The sequence below is a fragment of the Geotrypetes seraphini genome, chromosome 9 (assembly GCF_902459505.1).
Source record: "Geotrypetes seraphini chromosome 9, aGeoSer1.1, whole genome shotgun sequence".
NCBI classification, from domain to species: Eukaryota; Metazoa; Chordata; class Amphibia; order Gymnophiona; family Dermophiidae; genus Geotrypetes; species Geotrypetes seraphini.
In genome coordinates this window covers 137293084-137316871 of record NC_047092.1, presented here as the reverse complement: position 1 = coordinate 137316871, position 23788 = coordinate 137293084, and the positions used below count along the sequence as shown (strand labels likewise).

The 23788-nt window shown below is 42.6% G+C and overlaps 1 protein-coding gene across 1 annotated transcript in view; it reads left to right on the top strand.

Moving 5' to 3' along the window:
- Positions 1 to 23494, top strand: part of RBP1 (retinol binding protein 1) — a 72378-nt gene extending 48884 nt beyond the window's left edge. Inside the window, exons 3-4 of the mRNA XM_033958965.1 lie at positions 15953 to 16054; positions 23220 to 23494. Of these exons, the coding sequence (XP_033814856.1) occupies positions 15953 to 16054; positions 23220 to 23273 (156 nt within the window). The 3' untranslated portion in view covers positions 23274 to 23494. The remainder of the gene's footprint in view (positions 1 to 15952; positions 16055 to 23219) is intronic.
- Positions 23495 to 23788: the final 294 nt, after the last annotated feature.

Below are 23788 nucleotides of genomic sequence, written 5' to 3'. Positions count from 1 at the left end.
GATAATTGATTATCAGTGCTCAATTATCAATGCAAATTGAGTGTGCGCCCAAATATGGGTGTGCATTTTTTAGTGCCATACTGTATATAAAATTAGGGTAATAATGAGCTTATGCATGTTTTTGTTTTTTGGCCATACATGGGCAATGTTGGGTCAAAAATATGACTGATTTGCTTGATACTAGTGTAATATGGGGCTTAGAACAAGAAAGCTGAAATCTTTGGGCTCCTTTTACACAGCCACACTAGGGCCTTAATGCGCGGAATAGCACGCGCTAAATTGCCATGTGCGCTGGCCGCTATCGCCTCCTTTTGAGCAGGCAGTAGATTTCGGGCTAGCACGCGCTAATCCAGTACGTGCAATAAAACCGCTAGCGTGGCTTTGTAAAAGGAGCCCTGTGTCTTCAAAAGTTTTTTTTAAATTAACCCAGCCTGGACATAAGCTTAACTGACCCAGTAATACGTTCCAAAGTTTCACCCCTGCTATTGAAAACATGGAGGCTCTAATTTTTGCATGAAGTACATTTGTTTCTGTCTACCGACACCCTCATACTGCTTTCAGATCTTAATACTCTCCCTGGACGGAATACTCGAACAAGTTCTGAAAACACACAGGGGCTACATGATATACAACTCCCTCTCCTTGTTTACCCCTTTTCAGTGCCCCCCTTCACTTGCATCGGTGTCACCCCACTACCAGGGACCCCCAGCTGAAGACTTCCAGCATCTCTCCCTCCGTTCCCCCACATATGTTCCAGCGTCTCTTAAATCCTCTCTTCCCCCCCCCCCCCAACACACACACCTCCTTGTACCTTTTTAAAGCCTTCATTTCTTTGCCGGCAGTGAGCAGTGACTCATACCCGAGGGCAATGTTGGAGCTCCGATGGATACTGTTGCAGTCGCTGTAATAGTCCTCGAGCTTAACAAGCACTTCACAAAAAGTCCCCTGTATAGGCCAATCCCTAAATAAAAACATTATTTCTTGAATTTCTTCAAATTAAAAAGGGCAAATAGGGGTTAACTGCAAAAATATAATCTTGTATCTCCTCTCTTCTTTCTTTTCACAGATTTCATTTAATTGCCAGTTTTTTGTCTCCTCCTCTCTTCTGGCTCCTCTTCTCATAGGAGTCCAGGCGTACCCTTTAAGAACATAAGAACTGCCGCTGCTGGGTCAAACCAGTGGTCCATCGCGCCAGGCACTTCCAAGGAAAGTTGGAAGAAATGTGAAAAACACTTTCTCATCACAATTTTATATTAGTATGTTACATCTCCATTCTTCCCTCACAAAGCAGGAATTTCCAAGCACACTTGGATAAATTCCCTTTATGTGTAGCGGCTTATGAAATCCCAGAAGGTCACTCTTTGGCATAATACAATACTACAAGCGATAGCAGTAAATTTGAGAAACTAACATCTTACTCCACATACCCTGACTTAGGAGTAAGGTTTATTACTATCATGATATGTGGAAAAATAAAATCCAGAATAAAAGGTAACAAAAACTAATGTCACAGCTATATTTCATTTGTTACCAAGCCAGGCTGTGGAAGGAACCTCTACAGAGTTTCTAGCAGTCACAAACGTGGAGAAAAAAGCCTTAAACTTAGGTAGCAACATAAATACAGAAACTGCTAGCTGCCTTCAATCTTATCACTGGCATTTAAAAAACTCCACAGAGAACTTGCTCCTTATCTCAAAAAGGTTCAAACCACTATCTGTTCACAGAAAAGTTAGAAAAACATGCGTCTTTAGCTGGAGAAACAAACACTCAATTCATAGTCCCCAAATGTTCACAAAATTTTTAAGTCTTTACATTTTCAAACACTCCAGTAGCTCCAGAAGTTACACTGCTCCAGCAAAAAAATTCATAATCCCGACAAGGATCCTTGTTTCGCCAAATCACCTGGCTGTATCATGGGAAGTCCTTCAAATCCGCGTCCTTCTCCTGACATAGCCAGGTGATCTGGCAAAACAAGGATCCTAGTTGGGATTATGAATTCTTTTGCTGGAGCAGTGTAACTTCTGGAGCTACTGGAGTGTTTGAAGATTTAATGACTTGAAGAATTTGTGAACATTTGGGGACTATGAATTGCGGCTGAGGGGAGATATGATTGAAGTCTACAAAAGCCTGAATGGAGTAGAACGGGTACAAGTGGATTCATTTTTCGATCTGTCAAAAATTACAAAGACTAGGGGACACTCGATGAAGTTACACAGAAATACTTTTAAAACCAATAGGAGGAAATTTTTTTTTCACTCAGATAATAGTTAAGCTCTGGAACGCATTGCCAGAGGATGTGGTAAGAGCAGATAGCGTAGCTGGCTTTAAGAAAGGTTTGGACAAGTTCCTGGAGGAAAAGTTCATAGTCTGTTATTTTAAAAGACATGGGGGAAGCCACTACTTGCCCTGTATTGGTAGCATGGAATATTGCTACACCTTGGGTTTGGCCAGGTACAAGTGACCTGGATTGACCACCGTAAGAACAAGCTACTGAGCTTGATGGACCATTGTTCTGACCCAGTGAGGCTATTCTTATGTTCTTATGTTTGTTTCTCCAGTTAAAGACAAGTATTTTTCTAATTTTCCTGTGCACACAGTGGTTTGAACCTTTTTGAGATATGGAGCAAGTTCTCTGTGGAGTGTTTTTTTTTTTTTATGCCAGTGATAAGATTGAAGGCAGCTAGAAGTTTCTGTATTTATGTTGCTACTTAGGTTTGAGGCTTTTTTTCCTCCACAGGTTTGTGACTGCCAGGTTTCTTCCACTGCCTGACTTGGTAACAACTGAAATATAGCAGTGATATGGGCAAAGATAAAAACCATTTAGAGAAATTTCACCTAGTTAATTTTGATAACATACCCAACATATTGAAAACAGAGCCAGTGATAATACCAACCTACTCTGTATAAAAAGGGATATTAATGATATCATTGCACGTGTAAAAGCATTAGGAACAAAGGATTAAATTCAGTAAATGGGGCCCAGATTTGGTTACCGTAAAAATGTGCACCAAGTGCAATTCTATAAATGACACTTGGGAGTTGGGTGCTACTTATAGAATTATATGTAGTGCTAGGATCCATGTCCAAACTAAGTGTGAGGATTTACACCCGTTGAACCCTGGTGTAAATTCCCATGCCTAAGGGCTCATTTTACAAAGCCACGGTAGCGATTCCTGCATGGTAAATGTGACACAGCCCATTCAATTCTTTTGGGATGCGTCACATTTGCCATGCTGGGACTCACTACTACAAATTTGTAAATGGGGGCTTAAATTAGGTAGGGATGCCCTGAATTCTATAACAGTGCAGACCCACCCATGCCACTTTCATGCTAGAGAGTTGCGCGGGGACAGAAATCCCACCCATCCCCACCCGTCCACGCCAGGATCCTCTCCGTCCCCACCCGTCCCCGTCAGGATCCTCTCCGTCCCCACCCATCCCCGCAAGGAATTACCTCCATCCCCGCCCGTCCCCATAAAAAGCAGCAATTACTTCTGACAGGATCATCAATTCCACAGTTTCTTTTGTGTTTGCGCTGCTGTTTTCCTTGTGGAATCTCTTTGGTGGAACCCTTTTTTTGTTTTCTGTTCAGGTAATTAACTTATAAACCCCCCTCTTTTACTAAGGCTGACGTGTCCATTATATTATATGGATGAACCCTGCTTCCAAAGCCTTCCATCCCCGTGGGAGTCCCGTGGGCCAGAGTGGGGACCCCGTGGGAGTCCCGTAGGCCAGAGGGGGGTCCCCGTTTGAGTCCCGTGGGTTAGGGGAGATTCCTGCGGGACCCCGCGATCCCCGTTCCCGTGCAGACCTCTATTTCATGGCCATGCGGCTTTTTCAGATGCATACTAAAATTTTTACACCCACATCTTTAGAAATAGCGCTTAGCAAGAAATGAGCATGTATTCAAATTGTTGGTGCTCAATTATTGGTGCTAATAGGCTCGTTACTCAATTTGTGTGCATAAAATGGGCGTTTGCCCAGGTTTGATCGCTCAACTTTTAAGTGCCATTTTTAGAATTCCCCTGAAAGAGAAAGCATCAGAACGAAAGTGTAATTTAGTAATATAGCTAGTGATCTGACTTTCAATAGAAAAAAAAAAAAAATTGCTCCAGAAGTTATAGCTCTGAATTTTGTGTTTTAAGGGCAGTGTTTTGTTCTCTGCATCTTTTCCACATCATGTTCTCTTTGTTAGGGCTATATGAGTGGTTCCACTACAGTGTGGAAATACATAAATTGCACAACCAAGTTTTATCAATCAATAAATAATCAAGCAAGTTTATGGTTTATTTCAGTTTCCTTCAGAAGGACCACACAAATCTTGAAACATGAAAGGGGAGGCTTTGGAAAAGGACCTGTGTTACTAATGGCATTGGCGTTTTTGTCAATGCAAGCAAAATAGCAATATGATTCATCAATTTTATGCTGCTGCATAGACCCATCATCCTAAAATAATATTTGAGACTGAATCCAAATAATAGAGAATGTTACCATAAAAAGGCAAGAGAGATTCAATAGCTTTATTTTTAAAAGTTGAAAATTGTCAAGCAGGCATGAAATAGTAATAGAGGATTCTTAAGGGCTGATTTATTAAAGTTTTGCATCAAATCAGAGGTTTTCTAGGTTTGTGCTACTATTTTTGCTAATTGAAAATAGCAAGATTCTTTCCCCATGGGCCCGGTTTTGTTTCAAAACTGTTTTGTGGGAGTGTGTGGTGCAGTGATTAGAGCAGGGATAGGGAACTCTGATCCTCGAGGGCCGTAATCCAGTCGGGTTTTCAGGATTCCCCAATGAATATGCATGAGATCTATTTGCATGCACTGCTTTCAATGCATATTCATTGGGGAAATCCTGAAAACCCGACTGGATTACGGCCCTCAAGGACCGGAGTTCCCTACCCCTGGGTTAGAGCTACAGACTTGGCACCCTGAGGTTGTGGGTTCAAATTCCGCACTGCTCCTTGTGACCCTGGGCAAGTCACTTAATCTTATACAAACTAAGGACAGAAGGGCGATTTATATCAATAAATAACTCAGACACAACCTCCACACAGAACAAATGAACATGCTCAGCAACGCTAAAAGGCTTAAACACACACTCACCCAGCCAACCACAGCAGAAGAAACACTCAACCCAAAAAAACACAAAAGAAGTGGAGAAAAAACCTCAGTTCAGCTTCATATAGCATAAAAACTCCACTTCACACACACTCCTACACAAACAAACCGGTAGAGTGAAGAAAGCACGATAATAGCTTGCAGAGTCAATGTTTAAATGCACCAGGGGTACACAACCCCGCACGTGAAAAAATGTGGCAACAGGGCCCAAAGGCACAGCGATCTGAAATCATAGCATTAGGCCAAAGAAAAAAACACTTAGCTGCTCTCGTCCTTCAGATATGTCTCAATCCAAGCCCAGTAACACAGCAGCTCGTGTACCCAACGGGGAATCTCCCATTTCGCCAGTTCTTGCTGCGTCAGGGGTATCAACACGGCTTCATCTGCCTGTCCACGGATCCTCCGGTGCTCCTCTAGTACACCCACCACGTCATGAATCACAAAAAGGTGGTATATGGGGAAAATGGAAAGAGTGAATGAACCAGGAGAGCTTTTGAAGATCCACTGTGAAATTTCATATATCTGAGCTTATAATGCTAGAAGGGAGTGGCCAACATTTAAGGACCATAACTAGGTAATCTTTGTTGTTTATTTTCAATTTTAAAATAAAAGAAATAAAGTGGAAATACTACTACTATTAATTATTTCTTTAGCGCTACCAGATGCACGCAGCGCTGTACAGTCACAAAGAGTAAGAAAACAGACAGGCAATAGAGAGGAGCTTACCAAAGATGGCGGCTTAAACGCTGCCATGGAGACACCTTTGGAGTTCCAGTCGGGAAACTGTTTGACCATGTTTCATGGTCAAAAGAAAGTCTAAAACCCGGGTGTTCCCGGAAGAATCTGCTGTCGCGACTGGGCCAATGGATGCCTAAGTGGAGCGAGGAGCCCGAATACTGCAACCGAAGGGATCCTCGGCTTGGAGAGACATGCAGACTGAGGGATCTGGTCTCTCCCTCAAGGGCGTCACCTTGTCTCCGGAGGAGCGTAGTCCTCTGATTTGCCCCAAAGCAAGGGTAGAGCAGAGGAAGGTGGAACCAGCCTGGGATGCTCCACTGCCAACCCAGCAGAGAGCGGATAGCAGCTCTGGATGGAGGGCAGCGGAGGCTTCTCTACTAACATCACTGCAATCGGAGAGTAGAATGCAACAGGCTACTCAGTTTCCTCGGCGATTAAGAACACTGCTGAGTCCACAGGTATTTTATTTCCCTCAGAGGGCTTGGGAAATGTAGTTTCACCTATGCAAAGGCCAAAGTTATTCAACATGGAGACTTTATGGGAAGCAATATCAAGTTTGCAACTCTCTTTGGGATCTCAAATTCAGCAACCTTCATCACGATATACGACAGTATTGTCAGAAAACTTGGATATAAAGAATAAAGTATCATCTCTTGAAACTAAGGTGGTAGAACAAGACTCCAGATTAAAAGTTGTTGAAATTCAAGCCTTAACTTGGGTTTAGGATAGTGGGAATCTCCACTTTAAGATAGAAATGCTGGAGAATGCCACTAAGAAATGTAATCTGCAGATTATAAATTTCCCAAAACTTTTTCCTTTATCAGCAGAAGATATGTTTAAAATAATATTTAACTGAAGTTTTGAAGATACTAGAAACTTCATATCCACCTCTCTCAAAAATGTATTACCTTCCCAAGAGAGTCAAATCCCCAAATCCTAACTAGCAGAATTTATATGCTGATAGTTTGGATTTAACTAATTTCTTAGAGAGGTTGGAAATTGAAGTACAGGTCACGGCTACTTTGCTGGTTCAGTTTGCTATAGATTCAGACAGGGAATGGATGTTAAAACTTTTTTTCAAATATAAAGATGTTCCATTTATGTCAAATGTTGTAAGAATATACCCTGGTGTATCTCGTTCCACACAGAAGAGAACGAAACAATTTCTCATATTGAGACCCCAGGCATTGCAATTAGGTGCTACATTTGTCTTGAGGTACCTCTGTAAATGTGTTATGGTCTATAAAGATAGTCGATATGTTTTCTATGAACCACGGCAGCTGTCTAGATTTATTTCTGCCCAAGGGCAGTCTGTAACTACTGCGTGAACCTGCTGCATTCAAGTATATAGCTCAGTGAGGATAAGTTCGGACACCTGTTAGCTCCATCTGATTTTTCGTTATTGAGAGTTTCCTCTTCATTCTTCAGTTCAACTTCAGTTCCTCCTCCAGTTATTGAGGACTGACTATACTTTGTGATTATTATCTTATTGTTTAATCTTTGTGCAAGAAGTTAATGCTTTCTTGAAGTATTTTTGTTCACATTGTATTTTTTCTTTATTTGACTAAGTATGTCAAAAGTTTAAAATATAAATAAAGAATTAAAAAAAAAAAAAGAGTAAGAAAACAGTCCCTGCTCGAAAGAGAAAATAAATAAAGAAATAAATAAGAAAGCAGGTAAATAAATGGGGGTAGGGCATGGGGCCCAATGTACTTGTATGCCTAGGGGCCCTCAAAGAATTAATCCTGCCCTGTATAGACCTCTTTTGTATAGAAGCAGCAGAATGTTGTTCTTTATTTTGTCCCAAGAATTCCATCTCTCCTGTCTCTAAGGAGCAGTTAAGCAAAAGAAGCTGGTCTTTGGAGACTGCATGCTTGTTTGACTTGTTTTAAGTTGCCATTGCATCTCTTCTGATTGCTTTCATTGACATACCATTTGTTTTATGTATTTATATTTTCCTACAAACGTTTTGGGTGATGTCATACCACGGATGTAGGCAGATGCTGAGTTGAGTCTTCTGTCCAAGAATTATTTTGTCCATAAAGTGGCCTTTACCATACGTAAGAACATAAGAATTGCTGCTGCTGGGTCAGACCAATGGTCCATCCTACCAAGCAGTCCGCTCATGCAGCGGCCCAAAAGTCAAGACCAGTGCTCCAAATGAGTCCAGTCTCACCAGTTTAGCATGAACTTGTCCAACTTTGTCTTGAAACCCTAGAGGGTGTTTTCCCCTATAACAGATTCTGGAAGAGTGTTTCAGTTTTCTACCACTCTCTGGGTGAAGAAGAATTTCCTTAAGTTTATACGGAATCTATCCCCTTTCAACTTTACTTGGAATTTGTTTTGGGGTTGTTGGGTTTTTTTGCCCTCTTCTATGACTTTGATGTTAGGAGAGTTATTCATCAGGTTCTACTTCCATTTTGCAAGGAGAGTTTTCCTTCTCTCTCCTTTCTTTCTGATGGGTTGTAATTTCAATTTTTGTGTTCTCACCTGTCGCACCTTTAGTGCCCTTCCCCAGGTCAACTTCTGTTGCTGGGCCTCTGGGAGATCTCACCCCCCCCCCCCCCCCCCCAAAGCCTAAGGAACCATTGCCCTCTCTAGTATGGAAGATAGAGCTGCCTGTCCCTAAAGTCTAGTTCGGGGCAAGTCCTTCCTGCTGCTTCTCCAAACGCTGCCAAAGTGTGCTATTGATCAATAACCCACACTATCAAGTGATACTATGAACTATTATAAATAGAGCACATTATTGACAGCAAGGGGAAAAAACCCTGAAATTATGGATTTTTTTTTCTTGCCATTTTGGGTAAAACAAATTCTGCAAAATGACATGGAAAATGTTGTTGATGTTTCAATTGAATATACATCCCTACTTAGCTGGTTATCTTGACTGTTAAGCCACTGAGAAATAATAATAATAATAATAATAATTTTATTTTTTGTATACCGCCATACCCATGGAGTTCTAGGCGGTTCACAACAAATAGATGAGTTACATACAGTGCAGTTGAAAAAGAAGTACATAACAAGTCAATCGAAGGGTCAAACTAGTTTACATTGACAATTTAAGTAAGGAAGGGCTAATACAGAGCATATATGGTATTTACCGTAAAAGAGTTCAATAGAATTTGTGAGAAGGGGGAGCCAAGCATATTGTAAGAGAGGAGGGGACAGGGATCGTTGGGAGGGGGGAGGGGGGGAAAAAGTAAAGAAAGGTGGGCCGTGTTGAGGGGGGGAAGAGGAGGATTTGGTCTGATGTAGAGGAGGGAATTCGATCTGTTTTCTAATGAGGAGAGGGGGAGCATTAAGGCGGAAGAAGGGAGCGTTAAGGATTTGGTCCATTGAAAAGTAGAGTTTTGAGCTTTTTTCTAAAGTGGAGGTATGAAGAGGTGTCAAGTATAATTTGGGCGAGCCATGAGTTTAGTTTGGCCGCTTGAAAAGAGAAGGTTCGTTCAAGGAATCTTTTAAGATGACATACTTTCAGTGAGGGGAAAGCGAACATATTTATTCTGCGGGAGCTCTTATTATTATAGTTCAGGTTGAAGTGGGGGTAAAGATAGTCAGGTGACATACCCCATATGGTTTTGTAGCAGATACAAGAGAACTTAAATAGGACCCTGGATTCGAATGGCAGCCAGTGCAACTTGTGGTAGAAGGGGGATATGTGTTCCCATTTCTTTAGGCCGAAGATAAGGCGGATGGCGGTGTTTTGGACCAATCTCAGCTTTTTGGTGACTTTCTTGAAGGCGCCTAGATAAATGATGTTACAGTAGTCCAGGACGCTAAGAATAGAAGCTTGGACCAGCAGACTAAAGGAGGTTTCGTTAAAGTATTTTTTAATGGTGCGGAGTTTCCAGAGTATCGAGATGCATTTTTTTAAACACTAGGTCAGTATGTTTCTCTAGTGAGAGATGTTTGTCTAAGGTGACTCCTAGAATTTTTAAGGATTGCTCGATACAGTAGTCTAGGCCATTGATATGTATCGCAGTTTCCTTGATTTTGTCGTTTGGGGATGCTAAGAAGAATTTAGTTTTTTCTGGGTTTAGATTTAGCCTAAACGCTGTCATCCAAAGTTCGATCTGATTTAGGGTGAGAGATAGCAAGTTGAGTAGCTCTGAGGTAAGGTAGGAGAGCGGAATGATTATGGTGATGTCATCTGCATAGATGAAGAATTTGAGATTCAAACTCTGCAGGAGGTTTCCTAGGGAGGCAAGATAGATGTTAAATAGGGTGGGGGACAAGGGGGAGCCTTGTGGGACCCCACAGGGGTTGACCCAGCTGTAAGAGGTAGTGTCGTCCTTGAACGCCTTGTAGGTTCTTGTTGTCAGGAATTTGTGGAACCAGTTGAGAACATGACCTGAGATTCCAATAGATGTTAGGCAGTCTAGTAGAGTGGCGTGACTTCAAAATGATTCAATTTACTTAACAGTATGTATAAATGCTTTCAGAGTTCATAGGGATTGAACTTCTCAAGCATTTATCCTCATTAAGCCCATACACTGTCCCATTCCCCCTTCAGTTTCTGTTAATGTTTTATTATGTCTAGGTTTATAATCTATTGTGTTCTCCTTTTCTCTCTCTCTCCTTGTTGGTAATTAGCAATTGTCTTCCATACAATGGCCTACAGAGAGAGTTCTGTCAATAGAAGAAGTAACAAGGGTATGCTTAACCTCATTAAAGATGTAAGAAAAAAAAAAAGACACTTTAGGTGGGTTTTATTTTCTACATAGGAAATGTCTCTAATTTTAGTGTTCATTATTGACTGTTAGATTAGAGAGTTGGCCCATGATATTATTGCAGGGATCCATAGCCATGAGGAGTCAATTTACAGTGAATACTGGGCTCAGTATTCAACCCAGTGCAACAAAAGTGGTACAATAGTTCCTGGATGTGACAGGAGATGTCTAATGCAAAAGTTTAGTATAAAAACATCAAAAGTTAGTAACCTAAATACAAATGACATATTCCAAACTGCAACTCGCAGGTTTCCTATTCAGAGCCTGTCAGGTGTGGGGGTAACAGGGCTGTTAGGCTCAGGCTTCCATTTTTCTGCATCCGCGGCTTTGGCCTAATTGCTCAGTTTCAGTATTCCATCACCCATCAGGACCCCTGAAGAAGGCAAAGCTCATGAAACACAGCCCATGTAGGGTCCAGTTTTCATTGCCATTCATGGGAGCAATTGGTGTATTGGGAAACTACAGTACTTTGGAATACAGTATAATCTCGTTATAACGGAACCTCATCTATAGTGAACGAGGTCTGCTGGTCCTGGCCAAGCGCCATTATAAGCATACAGAAAATCATCGGATATAGTGGACTCGCATATAACGGACAACTATTTTAGTCCCCAGAGCCGCTTTTAGCTATGGCATGCCGGTGATATAGTATCAAAATGCAGCCCAGAAAAAAAATGACAAAGAGTATTTTTCTTTCCAGTACAGTGTTCTGGTTTGCATTCATTTCGTGCCATACCAGTGTTTTGCTGAGTTTTGATGTTGCTGATATGCTTGTGCAGTGACTGTTGTTCTTCGATTTACGCTGTTTCAAGTGGCCCTAAATAAAGTTTTTAAAAAATGCAACTCTGGATATAATGGACTCTGAATATAATGGACCGTTTTTCCAGGTTCCTTGAAATCCGTTATAACGAGATTATACTGTGTATATTTTTGTATTAAGGCTTATAACTTTTGATATTTTTATACCATAATAAACTTTTGCATTAGATGTCTCTTGTCATATCCAGGGACTATTGCTCCATTGTTGGACTTGTCAGTGTTGTTGTGGAACACAGGTCTTCTTTTTTTCGTTTTGTGTTGTCAATATTCAGCCAATAGTGGCGATTGTTTTGCTAACTGCCACCGACTTTATTCCCAGCTATTCTATGTCGGTGGCTACCACGTGGTTGGTTAAGTCAATATTTAGATAGGACTGTGTTTTTATGTGGTCCCATTTATGTTGTCACCCTAGCTGGTTAACTGCTGAATACCCTCCCGGTCCTACCCTCTGCCGCATCACTGATGATGTCATCAGCGACGCAGCACAGGGAAGGCCCCCGCAGGAGGTCACGAAGCATCCTGTTAAGTGCTGCCGAAGCTGCTGTTTGGAGGGAGGTATATCGGTTTCACGGTCGGAGGGTCGGTGTGGTTCTGCGCGGGGAGGGGGGATAGAAAGATGCTTTGCAAGTGTTCTGCTGCAGGGGAGAGGGAGGAGGGTGGGATAGAAAGATGCTGTGCAAGGGTACTGCTGCACGGGGGGATGGGAGGAAGGGATATAAGGATGCTGCAGAAGGGTACCAATGGGAGGGACAGAGGGATTGAAAGATGCTGCAGAGGGAAGGCACAAGGTGACGGGTGAGAGGGGAGGAAAGATGTTGCACATGTGGGGGAGAGAAAGGAAAGAGGAAGAATTGGGGTGGAGGAGAGGAAGGGAGAGATGATCATTGTACATGAAAAAAATAAGATCCCCCAAAAATAAGCCCTAGTGCGTTTTTTGGACCCAAAATTAATATAAGGCACTGCCTTATTTTCAGGGAAACACGGTAGATGGGAGATGCCCGGCTTGTGCTTCACTTTTATTAATGTTAGCTCCAAGACCCAGAAAAAGTCTGGGTTTGCTTTCCACTGCTCTTATTTCCCTTCCTCAACCTATTCAGAAGACTGAGCTGATGTAATTGTTACACAAGATACATGGAATGCTTTCTAGGCCCATTAGTATAGAGCACAAGCAATAAACCTGCCGAGGACACTCTGCTGTGGAGACATTCACAGTGTTAGAATTTTTCCCCGTACATGAAGGTCACGCTGTTATTGAAAATGAGCTTCTTTCTAAGGTATTATGTGTCAATTCAACCCCTAATATAGCTGCCAGAGAACGGTCACATATATTACATCTCGCTGTCTAAAATGGCCTTAAAACTACATACCTATCATCCATGAAAATTTTTTTTTTTCTTTGTTACGTTAAGAGATCGCCCACTGCAAAGAATTCAATTTCAGGTAGAATCAACACGACTACTAAACTTCAGGAGTACAGGGCAGTCTGTCTCTCCATCAGCAGTTACTGAACTGTGTGCCTGATTTTCGAGTAATCTTTCTTTTTCTAGTTTCAGTCCATAATGACAGATACCAAATGCTTCCTTCAAACCCTTTCAAATGGCTGAGCAGTAAATTTTTTATTTCATTTGGAGCAAATCATTAAAGTCTGATGATAAATCTTGATTTCCCTGGCAAGGATCCCTGGGGCTGTGCTTGCCCCCACAACTGTCTTTATTACAAGTTTTGTTTTAATTATACACTAGTTGCCTCCATGAGCCGTAAAACAAGACGTGGCATTAACCCCCTCAGAAGTGTGAGTGGTGTTGGGGGGTTGGGGTTGAGAGGTGAAAGGAATAATGGTGTCGGTTTGCCATGACAGCACAGAATGGGCCTGCAGTTATTACTAACCCCCAAAGGAGGTATTCAGTCAAATACAGATGCCTCAAGTGAAACGTAAGCTGGAGTCCTTTTTAATTCTATATAGGGTTTAAAATATATATAGTGCAAGAGTAGATAAATGGAAGTAATAATAGGTTTGAGCCTTGCCAGAATCCCCTTACTGCCTATTAAACTTTCAGTTAGGCCTGCACTTCACTTTTCTTTGAAATGGCTGTGATCTATTTCCCTTCTGGGTCAGTGCTAGCATATCTTCTTGTGTATGCTGATTGTTCTAAGCCCTGAAATGAAGTTTTAGGAACAGCACCATTATATGCTTTTCTTATAAGTGCTATGCTTGGTCCTGTTCTCATTTCTCTTTCCTTTCTTCATAACTTTCTGTTCTCTGATTACTTGTTCTTTTCGTGCCCTTCCAGCTCAATCGGAACCTGCTCTAATTGAGCCAAGGTGCTAGGATCCTGCATTTACAGCCGCCCTGGGAATTTTTCCCACTTTCAATGACCTTCCATCTAGCTCACTCATCTCGGCTACCGTTTTCTAGCTGAAAGGAAATTGGGTTAACCTTAACTTTTGTGTGTGTTTATTAGTACTTGCTGTGCCTTCTCTCAGAGTGGTTCATACCAACTAATGAATCTTTTTTCAGTACAGTGTTGTACTTGCTTCTGCCCTATGGAATCCTGTTCCCCTGCATTTGCAAACTGAACTTTCATTTCTTAGATTTAAGCAGTGATGTAGCGAGGGTAGGAGATGCCCAGGGTGGTGGTGCCCTCCTCTCCATCCCCCACTCCTTCCATGCCCCCCACACCACACTCACACTCACACTCTCCCTTCCTACCCCCATACCTCTTTTAAATCTTCTCTAGTGCAAGCAGCTTTATGGCCTGCTGCTCGCACCAGCATTAGCTTTCCCTCTGACAGCACTTCCTGGCCATGTGACCCAGAAGTGATTTCAGAGGGAGCCAGTGCGAGTAGCAGGCCAGAGTAGTTGCTCACACCGATGAAGATTTAAATAGGGAGTCCGGGGAAGGGAGGGCGCAGGTATGGTGTGGGTGGGCAAAGCGGTGACAGCACCTGAGATGGTACGCCCCCTCACTACGCCACTGGATTTAAGGCTATCCTTAAAGCCCATCTTTTCTCCAAGGCATTTCCATCGGAACCTAAATAATCTTTAGGCCTTCCTCACCAGTTCCCTACCCCTTTGCAGCAATGATTCCCCCATCGCTGTCCCGTCACCTTCCTCACTACTCCTTCCCCAACTTTTATGTTTCTTCCTTAAATTATATTTTTCTTCTGAGATTATTAATTCCCCTATTGTATCCTTAGACTCCCTTTGTAAATGCCCCCCTTTTCACTTAATCTAATTTATTATTTATTGTACTATAAACCGCTTAAACAATTATTATTTGTGGTATATTAAATAAAAGTGAACTGAGAACAATTGTACAGTGAGCCCTCTGAATCCGCGGTTTCAGTATCCGCAAATTCGGTTATTCACAATTTTTTTTTTTTTTTAAATAAAGCTGCATTCTGGACCTTCCCCGCCTTCCTCCCAGCATCCCAGAGACTATGGGAGACTCGAGAGAGACTATGGGAACTCACGGCAGCCATTTGCTATGAGTGATCTGCATGGGGCAGGAGCGTAGGAAGATCGCTCCTGCCCCGAAAGCCAGCTAAACCACCAAGTAAGGTCTGGGATGCTGAGAGGGAGGCGGGGATGGGTCAGAGCCGACCCAAAAGTTATTCGCAAATATTCAATATTCGCGGGCCGGCTCTGCCCCTAACCTCCGTAAATACAAAGGGGGAAGTGTACTTGACTATTCTGTTAAGAATTATCTATGATCAGATGGGAGATATATTGATGATATTTTATAAAGGCAATGCTTATGTTCCTAATCTCATGAGAGAGCCAATGGAGGTCGTGGCAGCAGTTTGGAGTTGAAGCTGACACTGGCACAGGCATTCTTGGCCATGTCAGCTCCAATCAGTCTCCTCCGATCTCCACCACAATCTTGCAAGACTGTCACAAGAAGTCATGGCATCCATTTTGACTGCAGAGACAGCATGAGCAGGAGCTACTAGGGATCACTCCTGTCCTGCATAGCCATCAGACCACCAGGAGATGTACAGAATATATGATAGGTCCAAGGGAGTGAGGTGGAAATAGTGGAGCTCTTCACTTTTGGGGGGGGGGGAAGGGGGGAGGTCTGTTCTCATTCAGGGTTTGGGTCAGTTTTGGTTTTGGCTTTCGTTTCAGCTGAAATTGAGTAGCGAATTTCAGCTGAAAGCAGTAAAAATGGTTTTGGTCACTGCTTCTTGCTAAGACATTTAAATCTAATACATTACTTTCATCTGCCTGTGTGTGTAACAGACCATGATTGTGAATGAGGAAACAGCCTCATTGTCAAAGTATCATGAAATCATGCACCTCAGTTCGAGACCATAGTGCCTTACTGCCTTGATAAACAGCTTGGTAAGGTGAAGTACAACATTGCTGCATTCCTGATTGTTCTGGTTGTTTTTATGCGTCATAGCAACTGTCAATTATATTCATTCTCGAAGAGACTTGTTCAACAGAATACTTTTTCACTTAGTGAAAGAACATCATATGAGCAAATTTAGTAGGGTAAAATTGCATGTCTGTTATTCTCAAGTGGTTTGTATTTTGTGTAGACCACTGTGAATTGGGATGAAGATAAATTGGTTTGCATACAGAAAGGAGAAAAAGAAGGACGTGGATGGACCCAGTGGGTAGAAGGAGATGAGCTGCACCTGGTATGTTCCTAAAGCATTTTAAGATTCACTTCTCTCCTCATTTTTGTGATTATATCTGTATAATGTTAAAAAAAAAAAAATACACAGTTTTGCAATACATTATCTGAGCTTACTATGCAATAATTGAGCATTGGTTTTATATCGGTCCTGAATCTAAAACAATACCCTATGCAGTGTCGTTGCTCTTTTCACATTCCTTTATGTGCAAGGCAATGTTCTAAATGCAGGAAGGCTTTGTGTTAACTGTCTACTTTCTGATATATCAGTTTAAATTGTGCATACCAAGGGAGCCATGAACTAATAGGACTGGTTTTTAACCCTTTCAGGACCATAAGGATCGTAGGCCAATTTTTGTGGTTTTGACGACATTTTTATGGTAAAAAGGGCTTGCAGATGCCAAAAAATTGATTTTTTTTGTGAAATATCATTATTTTTTTTTAAAAAAATCAAACTTCTGGCTTATGGACAGTGTGGCAAGTGAATCTTCTCATCAATCTGGCAACGACGCTAATGAATGAATGTCGGAACCAGTTTGTTTACATAAAGGCAGTATCATATGGAATCCATACATATCAAATTTAGAACTGTAGACTATCCCAATCAAAATTTATAGGATTTTAAAGTTATGGGACAAATATGTCCCTTGGTCCTGAAAGGGTTAACCGTTTAGTCAGAAAACAATAAAAAGAGTCATGCACTATCTGTAGCTAACAGCATAAGCTTTGAAAGGTGAAATACGTGGGTTAGACTCGACCCTGCTTTCTGTTGAAAGAGATTACAGCCCAGAGATGGAACAGTAGTGATTATTTTTATTGTTAAATTTCTGGTCCCTTCTCCCAACCAAAGAAAACAGAGAAGGCGACCAAGTGGTACTCAATATCTTTATTCCTTGAAGACTCGACACGTACGTGTTTCGGCCCAGTAGGCCTGCCTCAGGAGTCTTAATGCTTTGATCAATACAGTATGTGTTGACTGTTCTATCTTATAAATTATAATGATTGAGTCATTCACCAAACACATCAGTCATAATGATCACTAAAAAATTTGTCCACGATTAACCCAAGTTCCGCGGAACTTCTTTGTGTCATTATTACATTATTTTCCAGTAGAATCTACACTACTAAGGAATTGCCAGGAATCACAGCTCCAGGTTAACATGACCTGTGTCTTGTAATCATCTTCTGGTAAACCTGGAATTGCAGATGCCAGTCTTCTCGGCCTCCAAAAAGGTTTTGGTTTTCAAGACAACTAATATATATATACAGTAACTCGGTTCCTCTTTCAGATACCTGCAGATATACAGTGGAACCTTGGTTTACGAGCATAATTTGTTCCAGAAGCATGCTCGTAAACCAAATTACTCATATATCAAAGCGAGTTTCCCCATAGGAAGTAAGGGAAACTCGCTTGATTGGTTCCACCTCCCCTCCCCCCTACAAGGTTCCATTGTAGTAGACAAAATATTGGTGACTAGATCAGTTAATTGATACACTGTGTGGATCCCAGCTTTGGCTATGTTGCTAACCTTTGTTAATTCTAGAGGGAGGTGCCTTTCTTTGATTCCCTCTAATTCACAGGTGTCAAACTCAAGGCCCGCGGGTCAAATCCAGCCCGCCTAGTCGTTTTATGCGGCCCGCAGTCCAATACCCCTAGTTTTACCTTGTGGCCAGCTCCCTCCTCCTCACAGCCATAGTGTACAAGGAGCCTCGTGCAGTGGTTCCTCACGTGTCCCACACCTCATCCAGAAGCATTCCCTCTGAAGTTGCGACATCGGAGAGAAGGCTTCCGGTTCAGGTGCAGGACGCACAAGGAGCCGCTGCACTTAGCTCCATACACACTACGGCTGTGTGGAGGAGGGAGCTGGCCACAAGGTAACACTGGGAGCATCGGACCACGGGCCGCATAAAATGGCTAGGTTGGAGCCAGCTAATAGGTTAGACACCCGCCGGAGGGAGGCACAGCATGGAGGGAGGGAGACAAAGGTAGGGGGAATGATTTTATTTTCAAGTTAGTGTTTGAATTGGGGTAATTTTTGAGCATTTTAATCTGCTATCTATCTTTTGCACTGCTCAGGAAGAAATACATTTGTTTCTTTTTCTCTGGGGGTTGTACTGCATGCAGAATCTTGAATCTTAAGGTAGTTTTTTTAATATATTAGTATTTTTAATTTTTGGTTCTGTATTTCCTTAGGGGCTGTCTGTGTTCTGGTAGGAATGAATGTTGAGAAGCATACAGTGTGTTTTGTGTAGTTTAATTTTGTGGTTAACCATTATGCGTTGTTAATGAGATTATATTGTGTGTGTGTGTATATATATGTATATGTGTGTGTGTATATATATAGATATATAGATACAGATACATATATATAGATACACACACACAATATAATCTCATTAACAACGCATAATGGTTAACCACAAAATTAAACTATATATATATTTATATATCCTATATAATAAAACCCTAAGTGCGCATGCGTACTTAAGATTTTGTGTTCCCTGCCGCTGTGGTGTGTGATCCGTGGCTGTGTTCCATTTTAGAACCCGGCGGCAGGGAACATTCTGGCCACTTCCCTCCTCCCGCCCTCACTCACCATTTGGAAGCGCAGGCAAGCTCTCTCCCTGCCCGCGTCCTCGGCAGGGAACACACCTCCCGCCCTCACTTGCCACTGCCGCCGCTTCTGATACTCCAGAGCAGCCTGTCCCACCCTCACTCTCCGCTGCCGCCGCCTGCGATGGTGGCCGGCTTTAAAGAATCTCGCAGGCCGCTCTCCAACCTCAGTAGCATGTTCCCTCTGACGCACGGGATCGCGTCAGAGGGAACGTGCTACCGAGTTGGAGAGCGGCCTGCGAGGTTCGCTAAAGCCGGCCACCACGATCGCAGACTGCTTTGAAGAGGAGCAGGACAGAAGACGCCGGGATGGAGGGAGGGTAAGAAGCGGATTATTACCGGGGGCCAGGGGGAGAGGGAAAGGGAAATGGGGCTGCTTTGGGGGGGAGGGGTGTGCTGGGGGGCGACAGTAGGGGCCATGGAAAGATAGGGAGAGGGAAAGGGGGCTGCTTTGGGGGGGGGAGGTATGCTGGGGACAGACAGCTTTGCTCTGGGGGGAAGACAGAAGGGGCCATGGAGAGACAGGGAGAGGGAAAGGGGGCTGCTTTGGGGGGGAGGTGTGCTGGGGACAGACAGCTTTGCTCTGGGAGGGAAGACAGAAGGGGCCATGGAGAGACAGGGAGAGGGAAAGGGGGCTGCTTTGGGGGGAGGGGTGTGCTTGGGGGAGACAGAAGGGGCCATGGAGAGATAGGGAGAGGAAAAGGGGGCTGCTTTGGGGGGGAGGTGTGCTGGGGACAGACAGCTTTGATCTGGGGGGTAAGACAGAAGAGGGCCATGGAGAAACAGTTTGGGAGAGGGAAAGGGGGCTGCTTTGGGGGAGAGGTGTGTGCTGGGGCAGACAGCTTTGCTCGGTGGGGGGGAGACAGACACATCTATTCTAGCACTCGTTAATGTAACGGCTTAAAGACTAGTATATATATATATATATACATACACACTATATATATATGTATATACACTAGTCTTTAAGCCTGGTACATTAACGGGTGCTAGAATAGATATGTCTGTCTGTCTGTGTTTCTTTATCTCTCTCCTTGGCCGCTGTCTGTGTCCTATAATGAATGGAAAAAATGGACTTATACTGAAATTAGTATTATGGGGGTAGGGTCTGGGGCGGAGATTGGATGGTGTCTGGCCCACGACTTAGCCTGTGTTTTGGATTTCGGCTCCTTAATGTGATTGAGTTTGACACCCCTGCTCTAGTTATTATCCCTTGAGGCATCCTATTTTTAGGTGAAACATGAACACATTGGGCATAGGTTTAACCGATCTATTCGTCAAGAAATAGTCTACTATCTGCATCGTTTGCTGTGTTTGGTCGGCTTCTTATCTATACTGTACTGTATAAGAGCAATTCTATAACTGAGAGGCTGCAGTTAAATGTGCTTTCTGCATGTAAGTGTATAGAATTGTGACGCATGCATTTCACTAAATGCAATTCTACAGTATATGATAGTGCATAAGTTCTATATTGTATAACTACTTGGAGCTGTACATAGAGCTTGGGAGAGGCATGGGTATTTCTCCAATTTAGAGAATGCTATCAATTATGCCAGTGGTCTCCAACAGACAGCCTACAGGATGCGTGCAGACCCAGTAATCAATTTTTGCAAGCCCAAAAACAATAATGAATAATTGAATTTGCTCACTTAAGCATACAACACCATTGGGAGGCGGATAGAGAAAAGGACGTGCGAAGCTCCACCCAGTGATGCTTCATGGGGAATTTTTTTTTTACCCACCTCCTGATGGCGCCTCATCCTTCAGGTAAGCAAATTCAACTTTTCAGCTCTATCTGCTTTTCCTTTTAATAAATTTTATTTTTTGTGGGTTATCATTCCATTTTCTCTGGGCTTTATGACTGAGTAGAAGCAGTGACTTAATGAGGAATTCACATGAATGATTAGTATCTCTCTTAATGCAGTGATCTAGCAAGTGAGGTTTACTGCTCTGCCTATAAGTTTAAATGTGTGCAGAGAAATGAAAACTTCTGGTTGACTATAATAATAAAACCCTATCCGAGCATGCGCACCTGAAACTCCATGCTTCCACATGCGCAGTAGAGGAATCGCTGAGCAGGGAAGAGTCTCAGGGAGGAACCGACAAGCAGGGAAGCGTTTCAACGCAGTGGCAGCAATCCTGATCTGCCATCCCCCTATTCCTTACCCAAAGCAGCAGTAAAAGAAAGGCCCTTTCGGGGCTGACCGCAAACAGCCTGTTTACAGTGCTGCCACTGCTGCTTTGGGTAAGGAATAGGGGTGGGGGGGTTGTAGGGTCAGGACTGCTGCCGCTGCTACTGTTTTGGGGCACAGAGGGAAGGAGGAGGGATTGGTAGGTTGAGACCGCTGCTGCCACCTCGGTTAAGTAATGGTGGTCTAGGAGGCCAAACCCATGTGGGGGCGGTGGACCAGGTGTGTGTGTGTGGAGGGTCCATCATGGTGAAGGGCTGGGGAGGGGCAGCCTACCCAAAGATTCAGTGCAGTGGCCAGGGAGGAGGGTGGGGTTTGAATTGGGGCAGGCTCTGGTGTTGGGTGCGGTTGGTTGAAGAGGGTTAAAATAATGGGGAGGGGGAGAGTTGCAGTACCGTGGGGAGGGGCAGGGGAGAGACAACAGAGAAACTGGTCCTGGGGTGGGGTACAAGAGAAAGTAAAAAAGGAAGAGAAGCTTGATGGGGGTGGAATTTAGGGACAGGAAGAATGGCCTTGGAGGCAATGGAAAGAAGGATAGATAGGAATGGAGCAGGGACTGAAAGGGTGATAAATGCAGTGGAGGATCGATGAGGGCCAAAAGAGTACAGAGGACTAAGGAAATGTTGATGGATAGCGCCGGGAGCCAATAGAAGGAAGAAAGAAAGAAAGACAAAAAGACAGGAGGCAGGGAGAGAGGCAGAAAGAAAGAAAGGGGGCAGGGAGAGAGAAAAAGAAAGATAGATGGGGGCAGGGAGAGAGACAGAAAGAAAGAGAATGAAATTCTACACATCTGTTCTAGCACCCGTTAATGTAACGGGCTTAAACACTAGTTTTCTATAATACCTAAACAAAAACGTTCTGCTTATTCAAATATTGGTGGGGCTTCACATCTCACACAGCATGCAACCACAATGACAATGACATCATAATGACCAAAGTGGAGAAAAATAAACTCAATTTAGTTGTCTCTTAGACCATTAAGGGCTTCTTTTACAAAGGCGCGCTAGTGGTTTAACGCACGTAATAGCGCGTGTTAAACCGCCGGCCGCGCTAGCCACTACCGCCTACTCTTGAGCAGGCGGTAGTTTTTCGGCCAGCACGTGATGAAAAGTCGCGCGCGTTAAACCTGCTAGTGCGGCTTCGTAAAAGGAGCCCTAAGTGTCTGATGGAGCTCATATCATCACAGGTCTGTAAAAAAACTCCACTTCAACATAGATAAGCATGCAGTCCTTTTTTCCACTGTGTGCTCTTCAATGTAAAACTTCTTAAATGGCTACTGAATGAATAGTTAAGCTCCATAACCAGCTGTAGTGCATATTTATGTGAACGGGTTCCAAAAAAACATCAAAAATTCATTTATCTCAATTTGCTCCCGAATTGTTGACCTTTTCGGCTGGAACGTGTCCCCAACTCTATTGAGGATTGTTTTTCTCCACTTTGGTCTTTATGATTTCATTGTCATTCTGGTTTAATGCTGTGGAAGAAATGAAGTCCCAACAATATTTGAATAAGCAGAGCATTTTTGTTTTGGAATTATTGATATTGGACAACATCTGCGTCCACCTTATTTAGTGTATTGACTATTCCATCTGGTAAGTTCAAGTTTCAAGTTTATTAAAATTTGATAAAACGCTAATCATAAATATTAAGCGTTTAACAAAAAAAATTAAAATGGGGACAATCAAAGGACTTAAGACACAACTTTACTTTCAAGAAAACAAGGAAAGTAGGGAGAAATACAATTTTAAAAGGAGAGAGTACAATTAAGGTTAAAAACAAAAGGGAAATAGGAGAAATCATATTGATGCTGAATATGAGTAAAAACAGAATGTGGCGAGAAAGGAGCCAGAGATCAATTAGCAATCATAAGAGTCTTTAAATAAGAAGCTTTTAAGGTATAATACGATTTGAGCAAGACTAAGGGTGCATCTTAAAGTATTCATTATTTTTATACAGGTTCTCATGTAGCTTGCCCATTACAGAGTACCCACACATTTACAGCAGTGCAGTGTTTTTGGGTTTTGCACTTTTGTTTTGCACTTTTAAAAATGCATCTTTCTGGAATGTAAGTCTAAAATCCATAGGAGGCCCCTGGAGCTTTCTTGTGTCCACTTTGTGGGCTTACATTAGTATTCTAGAACAGAATCAAGGCGCTCCAAGCACATAATTGGGTGCCATACTGGAGGTACCCTGTTATGGAATTGTCCTCCCCCCCTCCTTATATGCATGCAGGTACACAATTTTGTAAAAACTTTTTTCTTCATATGAGTAGGTTATATAAAATTGCCTTCTATTTCAGAAACCTGTTGAAACATTTGCTGTTCTGTTAACTGTCAGTCACTGTTTGATTTAAATTTGCTTTTCAGGAAATGAGAGTAGGAGATGTGGTATGTAAACAAGTCTTCAAGAAGGTACAGTAAATCCATACTGCTGCCTGCTGAAATGAAGATGGAAAAATGAAAATATGGATTGCTTTCAAAGCCCTCTTGCTTCTAAAGTGCCCTTGATATATGACCAAGTGGACATCTCCAAGTCTTGTGATCCAATTGTGCACCATTGGCTTGATTATTATGTAAATGGTTTCTGCACTTTTTTTTATTCTCTTTCCCTTTTTAATAATAAAAGAAAATGTAGGGCCTGATATTCGGCCAAAATCGCTTATTGTTTGGTTGATCACCACCAGCATTATCCCCAGAAATTCAAGGCCGGGCCATGTCCAGGCTCCTTGGTTGAATTTCCAAGTATTCGGTGACAGCAAATACTACTGTGATATGTAGTCTTTAATCATCTTTGCCGAACTGCATAAAGATAGGACTGACTTCTGTGGTTCTATTTATGCAGTACCTTGGCTGGTTAACCTTCTCTTTTATAAAGCCCAATAGCGTTGGCCGCTGCAGTAACTGACCCAAAGCTCAAAGGGATTTAAAAGGCTTCC